The sequence below is a fragment of the Camelus dromedarius genome, chromosome 6, assembly GCF_036321535.1.
Source record: "Camelus dromedarius isolate mCamDro1 chromosome 6, mCamDro1.pat, whole genome shotgun sequence".
Lineage (NCBI taxonomy): Eukaryota > Metazoa > Chordata > Mammalia > Artiodactyla > Camelidae > Camelus > Camelus dromedarius.
Genome location: NC_087441.1, coordinates 15,376,428 through 15,396,431, shown reverse-complemented (window position 1 = coordinate 15,396,431; position 20,004 = coordinate 15,376,428). Strand labels below are relative to the sequence as shown.

Here is a 20,004-nt window from a genome sequence, read left to right as displayed (position 1 = left end):
GGGGGAAGGAAAAAAACACCCAGAAACTTTCTTCCTTGTTGCGAATAATCGCCGCCCCCCCTGCCCCCCTGCTCCAGGCAGAGGCAGTAACGTGACACCCGAGAGAAACCCGGAGACCCGAGCAGAGAGAGGGAGGGAAGAGGGAGGAGAGAGGGCTGCGGAGAGCCGGAGGGAGAAAGGGGAGGAGAAGGAGGAAAACCCCTGTCAAGGAGGTGGAGCGAGGGGATAGTGTCCGCCTCCCGTTCCTCCCTGCCGTTTTTTAGAGGAGCCTAAACCGGGACAAAACACGCCGAGACCGACAGACACAAAGCCGGGGGGTCCACGCTGGCGCTGGAGGCGAGCCCCGGCGGCCGCGAGCGAGCCCGAGGCGCGGCGGGGCGCGGGGCGCGGGGGCGCTAGCGGGCGAGGGCCGGGCGCGGGGGCGCTAGCGGGCGAGGGCCGGGCGCGGGCAGCGCCGCCGAGCCGGGGCCGGGCACCTCGGCCGCTCGGGCCGCGGTGGCGGGGACCATGCCGAGGAAAGTCTCTTGAGCCCGGCAACTTCGGCCCCTCCCCGCCCCCACCCGGGCTGCCCTCGGCGCGGCCCTGCCCATGTGCAGCCGGCCGGCCGGGCTCTCCTCCTCGCAGGCGGATGGGTGACCTTTTCCTGGCACGGGCAGGCTGTGCGAGGCGGCGGAGCAGGCGATGAAGAAGAAGCAGCAGCAGCATCCCGGCGGCGGCGCGGATCCCTGGCCCCATGGGGCCCCTCTGGGGGGCGCCCCTCCCGGCCTGGGCAGCTGGAAGCGCCGTGTCTCCTCGCTGCCTTTCCTGCGCTTCTCCCTCCGGGACTACGGTTTCTGCATGGCCACTCTGCTAGTATTCTGCCTGGGCTCCCTCTTCTATCAGCTCGGTGGGGGACCCCCGCGCTTCCTGCTCGACCTGCGGCAGTATTTGGGTAAGGAGGCGGGCGCGGGGGCGGTGTCGGCTGAGCGAAGTTGTGCAGGGAGGAGAGGGGGCGCGCCGGGCACTTTGGGGCTGACCCCGCCGCCGCCGCCGCCCAGAGGCTCCCCAGGTGGGACGCCCGCGAGCATCCGTGCAGCGGCCCGGAGCGCCTGCTGCCTCCCGCGCGTGGGTCTGTCTGTGCCGATGCGGGGGTGCCGCGAGCTTGCGGTGCCCGGCAGGTACCCCTGGGCGGAGCGCTGCATACCTTCCTCCGCCTCCGCCACCCTATCTGGGGCGGAGTGCAGGCGTGAGTTTGTGTATACGAATGTGTGTATATTCACATTTCTGTCAGGACAAGCCTCACAGGCCTGGCAGAGTGGAGACAGGCGAGGGTTCAAGGGCAGCCCTTCCATGGCATTGTTAGTGACCGCAGTCCCGTCCCGTCCAGCGCTCTGAGTCGCGCCGTTGTTTGAGCTCCTCTCCACAGTCCGTTCTGCGAATTCTGCCCTACAGGGTCTCCTCCTGCCTCCTGGCCTGAGTGGTCCAGGAGCAGTTTTAAGGCTCCGCGCTGTAACTGAGCTAGCTTGGGCAGCCCCTGCCCACCTCGCTGCCGGCAGCGAGTGAGACGCGGGGAGCGGGGGTCCGGGACGCGGGTCAACCTGCTTCGACCGAACGATCCTCAGCGCTGTGTATCTCAAGTCTGAACTTTAGGGGGAGATTGTGCTTGGTTTATTACTAGCGAGGCCGCTTATTTTTAGCAGAGATAAGGAAATGGGTGTGCAGAGAGCGGCTCCAGAGAGAGGGCGTGGAGAGAGCGGTGCCAGGGCCTGGCAGGCGTACCCTCAGGTCCCTGGTGCGATGCTGGTTCGTGCGCCCTAGCTAAGCGAGGACGCTCATCTCTCTAAGTCTGTGGCCAGAAGAGTTCTTGCGGGGATGAGGGGAGAAGCTGGGAGGGCTCCTGCTAATCGCGAACGTCCAAGGGGATAAACCTAAGCCCCCGGCAAACTTCCGGCATCTGCGTGACGGGAGCGAGTGCGCAAAGGAACCGCAACTGGCCAAATGACTAGCGGCCAGAGGCTGCCACCCTCACCCACAAAAGTCCGTTCGTCGCAGAAGCCACAGGTCTAAATAGCAGATTGTTTTCCAAGGAAAAAAACCACTTAAGCAAAGTGACAGATGTGTTAGAGCATTTTGAAATATACACGCAGATAAAATAATGCTTTTTTCCGTGTAGAGAAGCCCAGATTTTAAAAGTTACACTTCTCTTTCAGTAGAAACTTTGGGAAACTACGGCTTTGTAAGATACTTTAGGAAAAATTAAAGGAAATATTGCCCAAGTAGATTTCCAAAGAATAATTCTTAGCATCCGGTTTCTTAGAAGATTTGGGGTCATATGCACTTTTGTTAAGGAGTCAACGCTCTTCTTTCCCTGAGTCCCGTATCTGGGAGTCTCACAGCTTCATGGCTTCGGATACCTGCTGGTGCCGCACAGGTCACTTATTACCACCACCACCAATCACTGTTAACTGGTATCAGGAGGGAGGCCATTTGGAAACTCAGGGGTCTTTCTCCATAAACTCTGATAATGAATTCTTTGTTGAGGTTCTTTTTAAGCAAAATATGGAGGCCAATGATGTAGAGAAAGTACAGTGGATGAGGAAGGAAGACACCGTGTTTGGTGTCCTCAAGAGCACTTGGCTTTGGGCCTCAGCTTTTTCGTAGGTAAAGTTAGGGGCTGGCCTCCATTGTCTCTAAAACCTCCTCACAGCTCTTAAAAGTTGCCGTTCTTATACTTTTCTTGGGGCTGCGGAAACCTGGAAGAAGGAAGGAACAAAGGCAGGAAGTGAGGGTAAAATCAAGAAACTTCAATATCTAAAACATTAACCTTTTGAAAATTCAGCCAATTACATATGGTATCCAGAATTTAGTGCTTTCATTACACACACACACACACACACACATACACACACACACACATATCTCCTGATAAATTTGGGGGCTCAGATGGTGGAAGGGTGAATTCATAGCCATTCACTCAGGGAACTACGAAGAACTGAAGGATTAAACATTGCTCCTGTTACTGACTCATCATTAAGTTTCTGACTGATGTAATGGGTTAAAAAATGACATAATTATGAACTGAAAATAGGATACCCTTGGCCAAATTTGTTCCCTGTGTTTTGTTACATAAACATAATGGTTTTCAGGAAAACTGGGCTTGTGGTCTTTAAGAGAGTCTAAAATATACCCTTAGTAATATAAGGCCAAGGTATCTGCAGAATTACTTTCCCTTGTTTCCTCCATTCTATTATTTTAGTGTCTGTCAAAACAAAATTTGTGGTTAGTAAACACATCCTCTCAATTTCCCTAGTTAGCCAAGTTTTGGAGACAAGTATTTTTAAGCTCATATAAAGCCAGAGTTTTCCAAGTCAAAATAATATTTATAGCAATATTGGTCTTGAAAGGATATTATTTTTAATATACTTATATAATATATTACATCTGACACATAGTAGCTACTAGATAAATATTTGTTCAAGTAATGACTGCACCTATTGTATCCAAAAGGTAGTGTGATATTTAACATTAAATACTGAATATTCTCACAGGGAAGCCAAGAAATAGGACCATTTATGATAAAAACTAACATTTATTGTGCATGTACTAGTCAGTGCACATGAGGGATGAAATTGTATTAGCACAGCAATATGACAGGTGGGTTCAGTTGTTATTCCCATTTTTGATACGGGAGAAATGAGGGCAAAGAAGTTCACTGACTTGCTGAAAGGCACATAGTAAGTAAGGCAAGACTTGAACCCAAAACTGGCTGAATCAAGTGCCCATTGCATTAGCACTACATTCACTTTAAGACAAAATGGAAATAGAGCCAAGATGCAAGTGGGAATCTAAAGAGCTGACTGGCAAAAAAATGATTATTTTTATTTCCATAATTTCACTTTCCCGCATTAATCTCCACAACACTGCCTCCGTGTACGGGGGACTCAGCTTTCCCAGAGCCACACGACTGGAGGTGATGTGAACTGGAATTTTCACTTCCTAATTTCTTTCTCTCTCTTTCTTTGGCAACTGTTCTGTCTAGGCCAGTAGTTCTCAGTGTGTGGTCCCTGGACCTGCAGCATCTGCATCACCTGGACACTTGTTACAAATGCAGATTCTCAGGTCTCAGCCAGACCTACTGAATGGAAAAGTGTGGGCGTGGGACCCATTAATCTGTTTTAGCAAGTCTTCTAGGTGATTCTGATGCCAGCTTAAGTTCGACAACATTGTTCTAGAGTAAAACATTGCTTTCAGAAAGTTTCCTATGGATTTGAGAGAAAGAGGGGAAATGAGAGAGAGAAGAGATTTATAAAGTATTTTAAAAATGATGTACATGGTTTCATGTTTTAAATGTCAACTTTTAAAAATGCATCTGCTTTGCTGCTTAAGCCTCATTGTTTCAAGGGAAGGGCCAGCCAACAGCTGCAACCCCAGCTGGCTTTCAACTTTTTGAGATTAGGAGGTGCGCAGAATGGGGTGAAGGGAGCAACCAGAAAGTGTAGCGTGGGGGAAAAAAAGGAAAGGAGTCAGTAATGATGCTTTCTCTTCCCACAGGAACTGGGGTCAAACAGCTTCTTCTTTCTAGTCAGTTTGGAGAATGGCAAAGTCTGTTCTTTTTAACGATGCTTTCTGCTGCAACAAATCCATATAGAAAAAATGGAAAGTAAGTCAGCAGAGGAAAGTTACGCAGGGATAAGTTGTCTTGATTTTTTTTCCTCCTTGAAATGGGTGGAGGGAGGAGAGCAGAAACATAACATGGGGTGAATGGACGAACAGGGCAAATTGTTGTACTTAAACTTGAAGACCATAGTATTTCCAGTTTAGTGAAATTATTTCATTTATTTTGAAGTGGCATTCAGACTTTGATTTGCTATGGAGAACAAACCAAAATTGAATAAAATCTCCCCCAGAAATTAGATTATGTTGCAGCCTCTGCCAGTAGCCTCATTACTTATGAGCTGTGGAAATATCAAAAACTTGGAATAACACTCATTACACTGATGTAAACTGAATAAGCCAGATGGCTTACTACTGATCCTACACAGCCGAAAAACTCTAATGATTTGTCATCAAGACTTGGATATGTGATTTAGCCTTTATGGGAACTGAACCTGTTGGACTGATCTCAAGTTGATAGGCTTTCTTTTCCATTTTTAATTTATACTACTTTAGTTTTCAGAATTGCCAATCTTTATATATATTACATATGAGCATGACAATTTTGAGTCAAAAAGGAGAGAAAAAGATATAACTTTAGTGAATTTGAAATTCTCTAAGTTTTATGAATTTAAAGGAAAATGTGAAAACAGAGGTCCAGGTCTGTTACAGAATAGTTTCTCTGAACCTTTAAAGTCAAATTAATTTTCCTTCTGCACATCACACATGGTTTAAATATAGTAAGTACTCCAGGCCCCAGACAGCAATCTAGGAAATGAATGCATAAAATATGATGTTATCAATAGAAATTGTTGACATAAAAAGAAAATGACATTCTTGTTCATAGCTGCAAATTTATCTTATAGGGTTGGTTGGGGACACAGTAGCATTGCAGTAGAGGAAGGGCAGAAAATGGAATTCATCTATGGCAGACTGTTCTGTAAACACACAGCATGAATGGTGAAAAGAATTCTATCTTGTAAACTATTTTTAATGTAGACTTGTCTCAGTATGAATTGTTTTAAAATACAGATAAATATGTATTATCTGGATGCTGTCTTCCTTCAAATTCCCTGTCATCAATCCAGGTTTTAAACACTAGTTGGTTTTGTATTTGAGAAACTAGAATGAAAGTGCCTAAGTTTTTTGAGTCCCAAAAGAAATAGTATCCTTTGCTTCCCTGGAGAGAAGCTGCAGGAACAGACACTGTAGCTGGCCCCGCAGCTGTACTGAAGAGGATCAGTGATGGACAGTGAAAAGGCATCTTCTTTGACAAACTGTAGCTGCTAGAATTATTCGGAATTGTCAGTTGCTTTTTTCTTTTTAGAAAGAAGTAATACTTGACCACAAATAAATTTTGTCTTACCTATACTTATTTTTATTATAGAAACTCAACTTTAAGCAAACAGTGATACACATAAACCCTTTAACTGATCAGAAACGGGGACAGAAACACTGGCATTTCACCAAAAATTCTTGGTTGCAGAAGTCAAAATAATGTAGCGACTACTGTGCAAGAAAATCTCAAATGAAGCACATTTCAGGGTATGCTATTAATGTTTAAAATAGCTTTATTGAGATATAACTCACTCGCTTAAAGTTTTTAATAGTTTAATAGCTTTTAGTAGTTTTCAGTATATTCCTAGGTAAGTGAAACCATTACTATAGTCACATTTAGAACATTTTCATCATCAAAAAGAGAAACCTCATTCCCCTAGGCTGTCACCCCACTATTCCTCTATCTCCCCAGCCGTAGGAACTAATCTATTTCCTATCTCTATGGAATTACTTCTTCTGGACATTTCAAAAAAATGAAATCAAATAATATGTTGTCTTTTGTGACTGGCTTCTTTCACTTAGCATATTGTTTTCAAAGTTCATTCATGTTGTGGCATGTATCAGTATTTCATTCATTTTTATGGCTGAATACTATTCCATTGTATGGGTATACTACATTTTGTTTATCCATTCATCCATTTATCAACACTTCAGTCATTTCTGTCTTTTGGCTGTTGTGCACAGGATAGTGCTGTTGTGAACTTTTGTGCGTAAGTTTTGTATAAACACCTATGTTCTGTTCTTTAGGGTATATACCTAAGAGTGGATTGCTAGGTCATAAGGTAATTCAATGTTTAATTCATTGAGGAACTGCCACACTTTTTTCCACAGTGGCTGTACCATTGTACATCTCTACCAGCAGTGTATGAGAGTTCCAGTTTCTCTACAACCCCACTAACCCTTGTTATTTCCTGTTATTTTGATTGTAGGCATCCTAATGGGTGTGAAATGGTATCTTATTGTGGCTTTTTTTTTTCATTCATTTCCCTAATGATTAGTGGTGTTGAACATCTTTTCCTGTGGTTGTTGGCCATTTGTATATCTTCTTGGGAAAAATGTCTATTCACATCCTTTGCCCATTTTCGAGTTGAGTTTTGAGTTTTAAGTACAGTGTCTGGGTATAGAGTAAAACCTAAATAAATTCCTAACAATTGATTGAACACAAAGGCCTCTTTAAAAGAAATCTTGGGGGTTTTGTTTTCAGTTGTGGATGACCTTGGATAGTTAATACTTTGCATTTAGCTCTAGTGTCCGAAAATTCATGAACAGCTAGCATTTATCTATTTCACAGATGTCACAACGATTACTGTGACTTACATGAGGAATGTGAGTGTAGCCAATCTTGAATGGCAGGTTGTAGTACAATGGATGTGAGTATTCATTCTGTCTTTGTTCACTATAACGGAGCTGATGCGCTCAGCAGGGGAAAATATTTAGGTACGTTATGTTCCTTATACAATATAAGGCTACCGAGGAAATCTTGAGCATTCTCATGAAATCGGAATTCATATGCAGTTCATTTTTTATTCACATTGTGATATATTATACAGTATAAATATATAGGAACAACATTTCCTATGTATATTTCTCTTTAGTTAAATAAGTTAGGAATTTTAGGAAGCAATATTGTTTTTCCAAAAGTGTTAGAAATTTTTAGTAGGTTTCAAAAATATGTATTATCAAAATAAGAACCTTAGGTACAGTCAATTCCACACTGCCTGGTAGAGCCTCAATTTGAATAATTTGTAACACTCTCATATTAAAAATTACCAGGGAGCCAGATAGCTGTTTAGTGTTGAGGGTATGCTGTACCTGTTGGTTGGCTCAGGTTTTATAGCTTGTTGCCTGTAATTTCCTGAAGATAGCCCCTGGCTCATTTTTCTTATCTCACTACCTGCATTTACTTCTGCTGTTGCCTCTTTGCTAGTGGGTTTAGGAAGCTCAAATTCCAGTGGTGATCTCTGAACTCATATGGTATTTATTTCATGATCACTTCTGAAGTTTTAACAAGCTACCATGCATTGTGATAATTTGTGGGCAAGCTCCTTGAAAGGAGAAAGCTTATTCAGAACTTTCCAGCTCTACTCTGACACCTTTTCTGGGTGATCTGCACAAACCCTCAGCAAGTATCTTAATTCGATATATTTCCTAAGCAGGCTGTTCTTTACTAGGGTTCCGTATTCTGCTATGTTTTGTCCTTATTTTAAGTAGAGAACATGGGGATGGATATCAGGAAAGACTCAAGCTCACTTGATGTCTACAGCCCATTTTTTCATGGCTATTTGAAGCATATGCTCCAAGCAAAGATGTTAAGGCCACTATAACATACAGTTCTAGAAACGTTTCTTTCCATACACGGGGATAATTGTTCACCTCTTACATGTGGGGATTTGGAATTACATTTGTAGTGCTTTCCCTGTAATAAGGAATACCTGAGGTCAGTCTAAAGATTCGGCTGCATACTAGAATGCAAACTTCTTGTTTCTTGTCATTTTCCTGAACCCTGAACCAGTTGTTTTGGGAGTTTGCAGAATAGCAGTTTATTTCTTGCTCTAGGTCAATGTCTTCCTTAGGTAGAAATTAATGTTAAATTAGCTAGTGCATTTCAGGCATGACTTTGAGTCTGTAAGGAGATGAGCCCATAATTTGATGTAATTTTTGAAATAGTGACTGAATGGATTTTAACTTAGAACAATAGATTATAAGATTAAGGTTCAATGCACAAACCCATTGAGCCTTATTAAATGAAAGATATGGATATAACCTTAAATCATGGCCTTGATTAAGTAATTCTTAGTTCATCCACTAATAGATGATTTAAATAACCATTTACATTTAACAGTACTGCATTTCGGGAAACACTGTTGATTTATTTCTAGTTCAGTGGGTATGACTTTCACAGTCTTGATGAAAATAAAAATGAAAATATTCTAAAACATATGAACTCCTTTGTTCTGTCATATAGCAAATACTCATTGAAGACTTTCTGTTGGCCAGAAGTGTCAGATACCGGACAGAGTATAGCCTTTAGAGCAGAGATCTGGGTGTCACTCACTGTGCTACCACTTATTAGCTGGGAGGAACTGGGTGATTCTCTTAACTTCTCTGAACTTCAGGTGTTTGGATCTGTACGAGATTAACAATTGCTATTTTATAAAGTACTTGTCTAACTCAAGACCTGGCATTTGAATTCAACAATGCCAGTTTTCTCTCCTTATTCCTTGCTGCTCTCAATATTCCCTTTTCTTCTGGTTCGTGCATGCATGTGCACACACACTTGTACAAACACACATACCAATGGAGAATGCAGATTCACTCCTTGGCTTCCATTTGAAAGAACCATTCCACCCAAGAAATATGATATTACTGAAGCAGTATTTTTGTGGCTTATTTTGTCTCTCTCCCTCAGACTGGCGAAGGCTCTTCAACAGCTCAGAAGCTCTAGTCATTTGCCCTGTTAATTATACATACACAAACCTTTCTGCTTCTCATTCTCTTCTGCTTCCTGGAAACAGCCTTTGAAAAACACATTCTTTGCAAAGCCTGCTTTCTTCTATTTTGAATTTATCTGCACTTTTCCCCCCTGTATTCACAAAATAAAAAATATTTGTGCAGAGGGAGTATGATGCAGCTCACCCTCTGGGATTGCTGGCCATTCTAGAGCTGGCCGAATGACCCATAAATCCCACCCTTTCAAACAATCACCATGCCAGGCAGACACTGTGACTGCTGCTAGAGCTTCTCCCACTTGTGATGGAACTACTGCGCCCAGTAGTTTGGCCACTGTTTTTTCTCTAGTTCCCACTTCCCTTCCATTGGAAGTCAGAGCAAGAGCAGTAAACCAAAGTAGCAGATCATGTCTTTGTCAAAAGGCTCGTGAACTTGCTTCTGTTTTCCATTGTCCACTTCTTCATGCTGCCTTGACCTACCCAGCCTCTGATGGGTGTTGGGGCAAGCCAGAGCCACAGGGCAATTACTGTCTGGTGTAGCTGGTCACACAATTCCTTGAGAAGTTGAAAGCAAATGCGATTTTACATTATTTAATAGAAAGTTAAAATTTGTTTAGGGAAGCCATGACCTTGAAACTCCAGCACAGAGCTTCCTGTTTGTCACAAATGCCTTCCCACTGGAGAAGCAGAACTGTCAGGCAAAGCTGTGTGGGTTGATGGAAGGGGCAGTGGACCTGGGTCTGGAAGGAGTCCCCAGATAGTTCCGTGGTCAGTGCTGTAACGTCATATGAGCCTCTTAAGTTTAAGTTTCTTTGCCTCCAAAATGAAGTTTGATTAGGTCTGTGATTCTCAATTGCTTTTCTTTCCTAGGACGCCCATTAGCAGAAGTGTTTCCACGTGGTTTGATGGTTTGTCAGCGAGTGTGTCCCAGTGGCCAGGGGAGGAAAATGTGGGGTGGCTTTGGGATTTTTTATAGAAGCTCTCTGGATGATTTTTATATGTAGCCTCCGGGACTGGTACCTCTTTTCTCTTTAGAATTATTGAATTTGGTGCTTTCTAAGGTCCCATCTATTCTTAAAATCATGTGTTGAAAGAGATAAGACGTCATTTATCTGTAGCAACTGAAAATATAAGGTATTTCCTTTGGAGCCAAATGTTTATTTAAAAGATTGCAGTGGTCAAGTGACTAAGGCAAGTAGAATATGCAAAAACATTTTACACCATCATTTTCAAAGTCTTAATCATTATTTTGTTTTGTTTTGGTTTGATTTGGTCTTAATTAAAATTAGCAGCACTTTCCCCTACTATCACCAGTTTACCCCAGCCTATCTGGACAAAAGGGGAGAATCTTACTCTAGAAATTCTGGGAAGCAAATGTCCCTAGGAAGACAGGGAGAGAAAGCAGAGTGGGTCATGGCTTTCCAGAATTCAGAGTCTAACAGTGGGATAGGAAGAAAGAAGGAAAACAAGTAGGAATAAGAAAGCTGTGTATTGTTCAAAGAGGAGTCTCACAACCTCTGCCATCCTGGCCATCCCATTGCATTGTGGACAGCTCCACCAGCGGCTGAGGGCGTCTGTACAGTGTGGCAAGCTACTTCTTTGTGGCTTCCCTCTACTTCTGCTAGTTCTTCTGGGAGACACATAGAAGAGTCTGTTGGACTGCATTGTCTTTCAAATAATTGAAGATGTGAAGATGATCATAACCCCTCTCCTCCCAATAGATCTTATCCAGAAAAAAAGACCTATCTTCCAGTAGTTCCTCATGTGAAGTTACTTTCAGATACAGAAAGCACAAACAATAAATGAAAAAAACCCTGACATTAAAGTGAAACCTTCTGAACAATAACATCCCATAAACAAAGCAAAAAGACCCCGACTGGGCACAGATGTTTCTCTAGGAAATGGGGTTAATATGCAGATATTTAAAAGATCAGTAAATCAATAAGAAAAGGAGAATTCATGAGATAAATGGGCAAAGAATATAAGCAGGCAATTCACAGAAGAGTAAACATGACTGGCCAATAAGCACGTGAAAAGATGAAATGATTTACATTCCCTTATTCATCTTAATCACTATCCTCTGTCTATATGGCCCTTCACTGACCTGTAAAACTGAGGAATTTCCCAGTTCCCTTGGTTTGTGAGACTCCTTTGTGGAGAGGAGTCACCGTCAGAAGTGATTCTCTTTTAAACTGTCTTCTTTTGAAAAAAGTGCACCACATCCACCAGTGTCTGTGGTTATGACAGGCGAGTGGAGCTGGCGGCCAGCTCTCTGGAACTCAGTCTCAGGTCCTAAATACAAGTCTTGCTGAGTTCTTGGAGCCACATTTGTGTTGGATGGGCTGCCCCCTGAGATGCCCTTCTCCACACTCAGAAGCACAGCCAGAAGCCACTCACGGTTAACAGCAAATAGCACCATGCTTCCCTCCATCACTGAGACTTGGCTGAGTCTGTAAGAGGGAGAGGACAGAAGGGACTGATGTGCTTAGAATGCAGTGTCTTGCCTGGAAGTATTTCCTCAATATTCCAGAAAACAGGGGGACTGGCTCATCTGGTTGGAGTTTTACAGAAACGTGATTGCAGATTTCTTGAGACTTCATTCTGCTTTAGTGTCAGAATTCAACCAACGATGTGCAAAAAAAAAAAAAAAGTGTGTAAAATCACATACAGATTTAGACACTTCAAGAGGAAGTTATTTTTACCACAGTGGGGAAGAAAACAGAAAGTGATGATTGGCAGAGAAGCCAAGGCAGGGCTGAGTAAGGAGGGGAGGCTGGGGCACGCTTGCACCTCCAGTCTTGCCAGACTGGCCTGGGGATTGCGGTGTGGTTGCCTCTTAGCAGGTCGAGTGAGGAGTTCCGGTGTGGAAGACCGGCCCGGAGGAGGAGGATGTTGACATAACCCCCATGTGTGATGCCGGTGTAAGCTGTGCCGTGTGGGGTTAATGTTGGTTGCTTCTGAAAAATGTGTGTGTGTGCTCCAGAGCCCTTCCATAGAAGCTGCTCTCTAACTAAGAGCTACGTAGGACACGGAGGTGAAAACCAAGGAAGGGATTCTGGAAAGCTACGTAAATATAAAAACCAAATGGTTCAGTGTCTTTATTTTGCTTTAGCAGATGGCAGGATTGAGGTCGTATTATTTTCTTTGCTCGTGCTTTTCCCAACTCAGAAGGCTGCTCTTGTTTGCTTGCCCAGCAGACATCCAAGGCCTTATGGCGTCTGAAATGTTTGTGGTTATGTTCTTCTAGTCATGCTGTGAGATGAAGAGGTTCCCAGAAATTAAAGGGAGGAAGAAAGAAATATTTGTTAGCATGTGTAATTTCTGTCTTTTTATTGCCCTTTTCACCAGGGCAAAGGATATCTACAACTACCATTTCGTGACAGCATTTTGAGTCTCGTGAGTTTGTAGCTCGATGGTGAACTGTTCAAATGCATTTGGACAAGGCTTTATTTGGGGGTTCTTGTGTCTTGCCCTTCTGTTCCTTATGAATGGCTGTGTAGGTTCCATGAGTCTGTGTCTTAAAATCTGCACAGTTACAGTGGTGTCACTTTGTGTGTGACCTCAACTCTGGCATAGAAAGTGTGAGTTTGGGCACATTGTTAGGTGCGCTCCCCAGCTTGGATAGGGAGAACGCACTAGAACATACTTTGGTTATTGGGTGGGCTTCTAGTCTTGTGTTTCATTTCTTCTATGGCATAATGCTTTGCTGTTTCAAAATATAGCTCCCGTTTGCCAGGTTTTTTCCTGGCCACCTTGTCAGAATGATAGGTGACTTTTGGTTAATTTCAGAGTAAGTCTTCCCCACAAGGCTTATACTTCATTGAAGCTTCACATCAATGAGACTTAAAGGATCAGAGAACATGTGTTTTCCTATTGCTTTCATGTGCCTGCCCTCCTTCCCATCTGGCTTGGCAGCCATCCTCTCTGTCATCTCTTGCATCTATTCAAGTTCTTTCCTTCAGCAAATGTTCATCAAATTCTAGTTGTGCACTGAGTGCTGGAGGTAGTGTGACTAATAACACTGCCCCTGCACTGAGGGGCTGCATTCTTCTTGGAGAGGCAGAGAAGGACTAGGATAAATGTAGGCAGTGAGGAACGGTGGCCTGTGGGAAGCTACAGGAGGGGAGTAGAAGCAGGGGTTCTGGCTGTGGCTAGACTGATGATCCCTTTGGTTAAGACCCTATTTGTGCCAGTAGATCAGGGGTTCTCAACTCTGGCTGCATGATAGAATTACCTGGAGAGCTTTGGAAAATACTGATTTTTCATTCGTTTGTTCAGGAATGGGGCCTGGGCATCTGTATTTGTTGAAAGCTCCCCATGTAATTCTGCTGTGCAACCAAACTGGGGAACCTCTTTAGTTGGTGGATGGCTACGTTTGTGTGTGCCTTGAGTCCTCTTGTGGTGCTGTTTAGAGATGCTTAAGTTAACCTGCATTCTTTTATTTGGCTGTGACTTATAACACTTTAGCTTTCAGCTTCTCTATATCAGCTCTTCTCAAACTTCAGTGTACATTCAGATCACCTGGGAATTTGTTGAAGTGTAGATTCAGGTGCAGTAGGTGTAGGATGGGGCCTGAGAGTCAGCATTTCCAACAAGCTCCCCAGTGTTACCAGTGCTCCAGTCGGAGGACCACACTTGGAGTAACAAGGGTCTATACTAGCATTTTGGGAATGTAGTCAACACTTGTAAGCAGACAAATGAGTGAGGGTTTAGCTTAGCCTACTAAAGATCTGTGCTATTAAACATTTTATAAATTTCTTTTAATTGAATTCTTGTTCACCAATTTGATTGTTCGAATTTCAGAACATTAGATTTGTCTTAAGAATCACATACTTACTTGCTTGATTAAAGTTTAAAAATGCCAGCTTTTGTTAATTTCTGAAATCTATAGTATTGAAATGCGACTGGAGATTTGTGAACATACAGCTTTGACCTAATATCAAGTTCATTAATAAGCAGAGGAAGTTAAATAGTTGGTCTGAGTGTAAAGTTTCTTCAGATAGTTATTGCAGATTCTTGCACTGTTTTAAATTTTTATGTTGAAGCATAATATCAGAATTCGTTGCCAAGTGTCCCTGTTGTCCAAATACTCCAGGTAAAAAAAATTTTTATGGCTAGGGCAAATGACTGGATGTGAATAAAGCAAATAATTAGAATGATTCTATGAAATGTTTTAAAAATACAATTTTAATAAATAATTAAAATCGTTACGTGCTTATTGTCGAAAACTAGAAAACAGACAAACTCCCAAAGAAAGTAAAAAGCGTGTTAATTCCATTTGTCAGAACTGCTTTGGTTTGGTTGCATGCTCCTCCACTTGGCAGTATCACGAATGTCACCCCACGTCTCTACATATTTTTCTACAACGTTGGTTTTCACGGTGGCAGAGTATCTTGTGAACGTACAGTGATTCCTTTAGTAAGGCCTTTTGATATTTAGCCCACTTCCAGTCTTTCATGATTCTGCATAAAGCTGTGATAAACAGTATTAAATTTTTGCACACTTTTCTACTTCCCTGAGAGAAATTCCTAGACTTGGAATTACTGAGTTAAAGTGTGTGCCCATTTTTAAATTGCTTTTAGTGCAAACTGCCATATATTTTGGTATATGTCACCAGCAGTCTGTTTTGCTCATAGTTTACAAGCATTAGATACAATCTTAATAAAACACCTCACCCATTCAGTTGCGGAAAAATTACATTCTTAAGCTCTAACTTACATTTGTTTGGATATTAGTAAATTTGAACAATTTGAGTATGTTTTGGGAATTAGTTTTACCCTTTCTCATTTTTTGCCCTATAGATGTGTTCTTTCTCTTATCAATTTTAAGAATTCTTTGGAGATGAAGAGTATTTGCCCTTCACCCTCTATGCAACCATGGTTTTTAATTGCTCCTTAGTTTTTAAAATCAGTTTCTTTTATTTTTTTCCTTTATGCTTATTAATTTTTTCCATTTATTTTTTTCTTTGCTTTTTATGTTTAGAAAGGTCTTTTATCCTGTCCCTGTATTTTTTCTAGTTCGATTGTTGTTTCACTTTTTCACTAACTTTTTACATCCTTTTGGCGTTTATTTTGGTATAGATTAACTCAGTGGTTTTGCAAGTCTAGCTGGAGACAACGTCGTACTTGAACAATGTCATTCTTTAACATTAAATTCACTTTTCAAACATTGAAATTGATCTGGAGCTCAACTCTTTTTAGAGGATTTGAAACCCCTGTTTGCTGTTTAATTCCTAAACTTTTTGGGGTGGGAGGGCTTCTGAGGCCATCCTGCCCTCCCGGTAGACCGTGTGCCTGGTCCTCGTCTCCTGTTGCCTCTCCCAGTGAAGGTCCCCTGGCTTCTAGCCCGCTGCCATTGTCTATGGAGAGGACTTCTGTGTGTCAGTGGATTGGGTAGTCGCCGGCAAGGCCAGGCAGCCATGACCACAGTCCTTGCCCACCCTGCCTGAGTTGTCTGAGTGAGTTCAGGACTAGGCACATTTATAAGTCTTAGCCTCTTGGATTCCTTTCGGGTCTCTGGAGCGAAAAATGAGCCTCTCTCTCCCGCACCCCGAACAAATACATCCTTTTCAGTTTGGCTAGAAACCTTAGGGAGAGGGGTGATGGATGAGCTCCTTATCGACAGCCTGGCTCAACCAGCCCTCAGCCTTGTAATGAGAACAGCGCTCATTTAAACACTATTTTTTATAAGCAGCTAGATGATAAGTTGTTTAGTTCCTGGGTGTTGTTATTTTTTTAAATGTTTAGAAAATTCAAGGGACCACAATTTGATGGCACAGACATTGAAAGGCCAACCATGTGGTCTTATAGAGCTACATTTTCTTTTTCAGAAATCACATTTCTTCTGTGAATTTGCCTTTAACAGGATGTTTAATATTACAAGAGGCAGTGTAGTGTAGCAGAGCACTGGGCTTCAAATCAGAAGTCCTCTGTTTGAGTCCTGGCATTACCACCACGCAGCTGTGTGACCTTGGGTAATTCACTTAACCTCTCTGAGTCTCCATTGGAACTTTAGAGGGATGCTTTCTGTTCCAGAACAACAACCACTAGATTATAAAGAAAATGCTGTCTGCTACTCTGCTGACTGGAATACTGTGAAAATTTGCATTTTTAATATCTGCTAATATGCATCTTCATTTTAATCACCCAAGCAGAAGCCTAGCCAGAGCAGGTGGCACTCCAGAGTGCAGGAGGGAGAGGGATGTTACTGTGGGATGTGTATGTCTTCCGTCAACAAACAGACAAACAAACAAATTCATCAAAATTCTATCTTTAGGCATTCACAAACAGAGGTTATGTGTTGTGTATATTCCTGCCCTGCCTGTAATTTATAGTTTTTTGTAGGAAGACCTCTGAAGATCATGGAAATTATTACATTTTCCTCTATTGGATATTTCTATGCTTTCAAAGAATTCTTTATTCTTGAAAAGAATAATTTGATGATTAAAAGTTCTAAAACATTTACCCTGTGACCATTTAGTAAGATTTTAATTTTTCAATTTTTTTTTCAAAATTAGCTGTGCTGAAGAGACAAAGGTTTTCTTAAGAGCTGCTCGTCTAGCCTCTTACATAGATTATACATTCATTATTTTCATGTATGTATTTATGGTAGTAGAGGTTCATCCACATGCTTTGGGGAACGTAAGGGAGAAAAAAATAGGAAGAAGAGGAGGGCTTCATGGAAGAGGTGACACTTGAACTGGGTGTGGAAGCATAAATAGGAGATTGCCTGACAGCAATATGGGAAAAGGTATTCCAGACAGAAAGAACAGCACTTGCAAAGGCAAGCCAGTGGGCAAAACTGTGGCACCTTTGGGTCCGCTGAGCAGTGCAGGGTGGCTGGTGAGAGATTGTGACAGGGAGTAGGGAGGCCGGGGTTGGTACAAGGGAGGCTTCTCAGGTAAAAAGGTAGATTGTGAAGGAACTTGTATGTTTTTGTAACTGGCAGGCAATAGGGAAACCACTGAACATTTTCAAACCACAGTGTGATAGCAGGTTTGTTACTCATCAACACAGCTGTGGAAACAGAAGCCATGGCAGAGCCTAAGTACGTGTCTGAAATGGTTCTCAGATTGGAATGGTGCTTTAAAGATCAAAAGGTGCTTGCACACGTGTTATCAAACTTGCTTCTTTACTCTCCTGAATTGTGGGTGTTAAGCTCACTTTTGCAGAGGAGGAATCCGAGTCCAGAGATGTATGAAGGGTCCTGAGTCATTCAGCTGCTGGCATGGGGAGGATTTTGCATCTAGCCCAGGTCTGCTCAGGCCCCAGTGATCTCTTCCTTTCCACCTATGCCATCTGGAAGCATATTTCAACAGAAGTACTGAAGTATTTTTCTGACACTTTCAGCTCAAACTTTCAAAGTAGTTTTAATCTTGATAAAGAACGCTTGACAGGAAAATCACCTTAACTCTTATCCTGCAGGTGTTTATTTAGTGTAATATAGTCATGTCAAGTTACCTCCTTGCTGATGTTTTCCTGTTATGACAGCGTTCTATAAGCTGATGGTTTATTTTCTCTGATTAGCTGAAATGGGAAGAAAAATCCCCACTGCGTTTTTTATTATGATAGGTTATAACATATCTTGATTTTATGTTTCAGTTATTTCAGTAACTTTGATCATGCCATTTTGGCATAGATTAAGTTGGCATTTAGGCTATAATTTCTTGCTGTTCTAAAAATGGCTTTTCAGAGTGTGGCAGGCTTATTTTCTCTGCAGTTTTATTGATGATCCTTTGGAAGTGACTCCATTTGTGTCTTACCTGAAGTCCTCTATGTTGGGACTATTGATCTTGCATTCTGAGTGGAGCTTTTCACCTCTTCCAAACCCTTCCCGAAGACATCCGGCCTTCTCTGTGCTGCCACCTGCTCTGTGACATTTTAAGCAGAATGGTCTAATTGTTTTGTTTTTGTTTTTTGAACCAGAAACAGATTTCTAAATCTCTCATTTTGTTAAAACACAGTTGGAGGAGAGGAGTTCTGGTCCCCAAAACATTGAACTGTGCTAAGACTGTGGTGGGGAGGCAGATAGTCCTGGAAATGACTATTTGGTCCCTGAAATTTGAGGACATCTTTTTAGGGTACAGGCCAAGAGAAAAAAGCACAAGGGGCTGCTCTGTGCCCTGAGTGAGCCTGTGTGAACTTGCTCAGGGTTTGGCACTTACTGGGTGATGTATGATTATTAAGGAAATTATAACACATAACCTGGAATGAGAGAGTTTTTGTAGCTGGACATTAAATATATATCTGAATTTTCTGGAGGCCAAGGCAAAAAGGAACAACATGAATGCTGTCAGTATCTAATGTCAGAAGCATAGGTCTTCATGGGGAAAAGGGGGCCTTTATTTTCCTGCCTTCAGTTTATAGGAGGAATTGATTCAATCTCAGAGTATTATAATAGCGTCTTCTACAGTAGCTTTTTTTCCCCCGGAAAGAGACATGTTCCTCATGAGGCTGTGCCACACACTGGCCCTTTATAAAAAGTGAAAAGCACGCTATAAAAATCCCAGGTCAGCGATGGCATTTCAGTGGGGAGTGAGCTGTCACAGTTCAGGTGTCTTGCTTTTCAGTGGGTTTATGTGTCTAGAAGGTGGGTATTGAACCTGGCCTTGATTATTTCTCTCAAGTATCAGTTTCTTCAGGCTTATGTTGGCAGGAACGGGAAAGCAGGCTGCTGGGTGATGTGCTTGAGTGTGGCTGAGCGATTCGATGTTGCAGTGGCGGAGGGATAGGCAGCAGGAGCAGCGTCCTGCTCCCTTCAGCCTCCCTTGGGCTGAGCAGGCCACCTGGGACCTGCTGGGCCCGGTGGAAGCCTGCTGGGGCCTGGCCTCGGGTGGGACCCTCCTGTAGACTCTCAGCGTAATTCCTGATTGGCAGGATTCTGGCAGCTGAGATCTGGGCCAGGCGTTTTCTCAAAGGGAGAAGTTCTGAATAAACATATTTTGAGTGCCTTAATGCTTGATCCCTTAAAGGCCTTTAAAAAATATATCTAACATACTTCCAATTGTCAATGAGAGAATGAAATTCATTTTATTCGTTTTTCTTCTATAATTAAAAATAACAATAACTATTATTATTATTGAGGAACCCTCTTTCCTACTCAGCAAACTTTTGTTAGCCTTACCATGTTTTAGACCCTCTCGGGTATACGATCACACAAAAATGTCTGAGGAACTTTTTGAAAAAAATCATAGAAAATAAAGGATTTGGGGATACCAGCTCTAAAGTAGGTTATTATTTTTGACTTAAATTTCTTTCCATAGCTTCTAATTTTACCCACATTTATGTGAATTAGAAAATGATCTTTTTTTCTGTGTTTGTAATAAGATGACATGCATATTAAGTCGAATGTATTTTTGAAGTGTAAGTGAGGTAAATGGGCACACCAGAAGACTGTTTTACACACACACAGACACAGACATATATGTGCACACACATGCGCACATATTTATTTCATACACTGGAAAAGATATATTTAAATCCTTTCTATTGGATGGCATTTTGTTTAAACATTTTTGGAGAACTTCTGTATTTTCTGTTTTTACCTCTTGAAAGGCACAGTGTAAGGGACAAATGTAGATGTAGAT

The 20,004-nt window shown here is 42.3% G+C and overlaps 1 protein-coding gene across 2 annotated transcripts in view; it reads left to right on the top strand.

The window, feature by feature from the left end:
* The first annotated feature begins 405 nt into the window (after positions 1 to 405).
* The window catches only part of UST (uronyl 2-sulfotransferase), a 271,245-nt gene continuing 251,646 nt past the window's right edge, over positions 406 to 20,004 (top strand). The window contains exon 1 of one of the 2 annotated variants that reach the window (XM_064486595.1): positions 406 to 931. In XM_064486595.1, coding sequence (XP_064342665.1) covers positions 682 to 931 — 250 coding nt within the window. In that variant the 5' untranslated portion in view covers positions 406 to 681. The remainder of the gene's footprint in view (positions 932 to 20,004) is intronic. The other variant, XM_010993983.3, reaches the window with a different exon arrangement.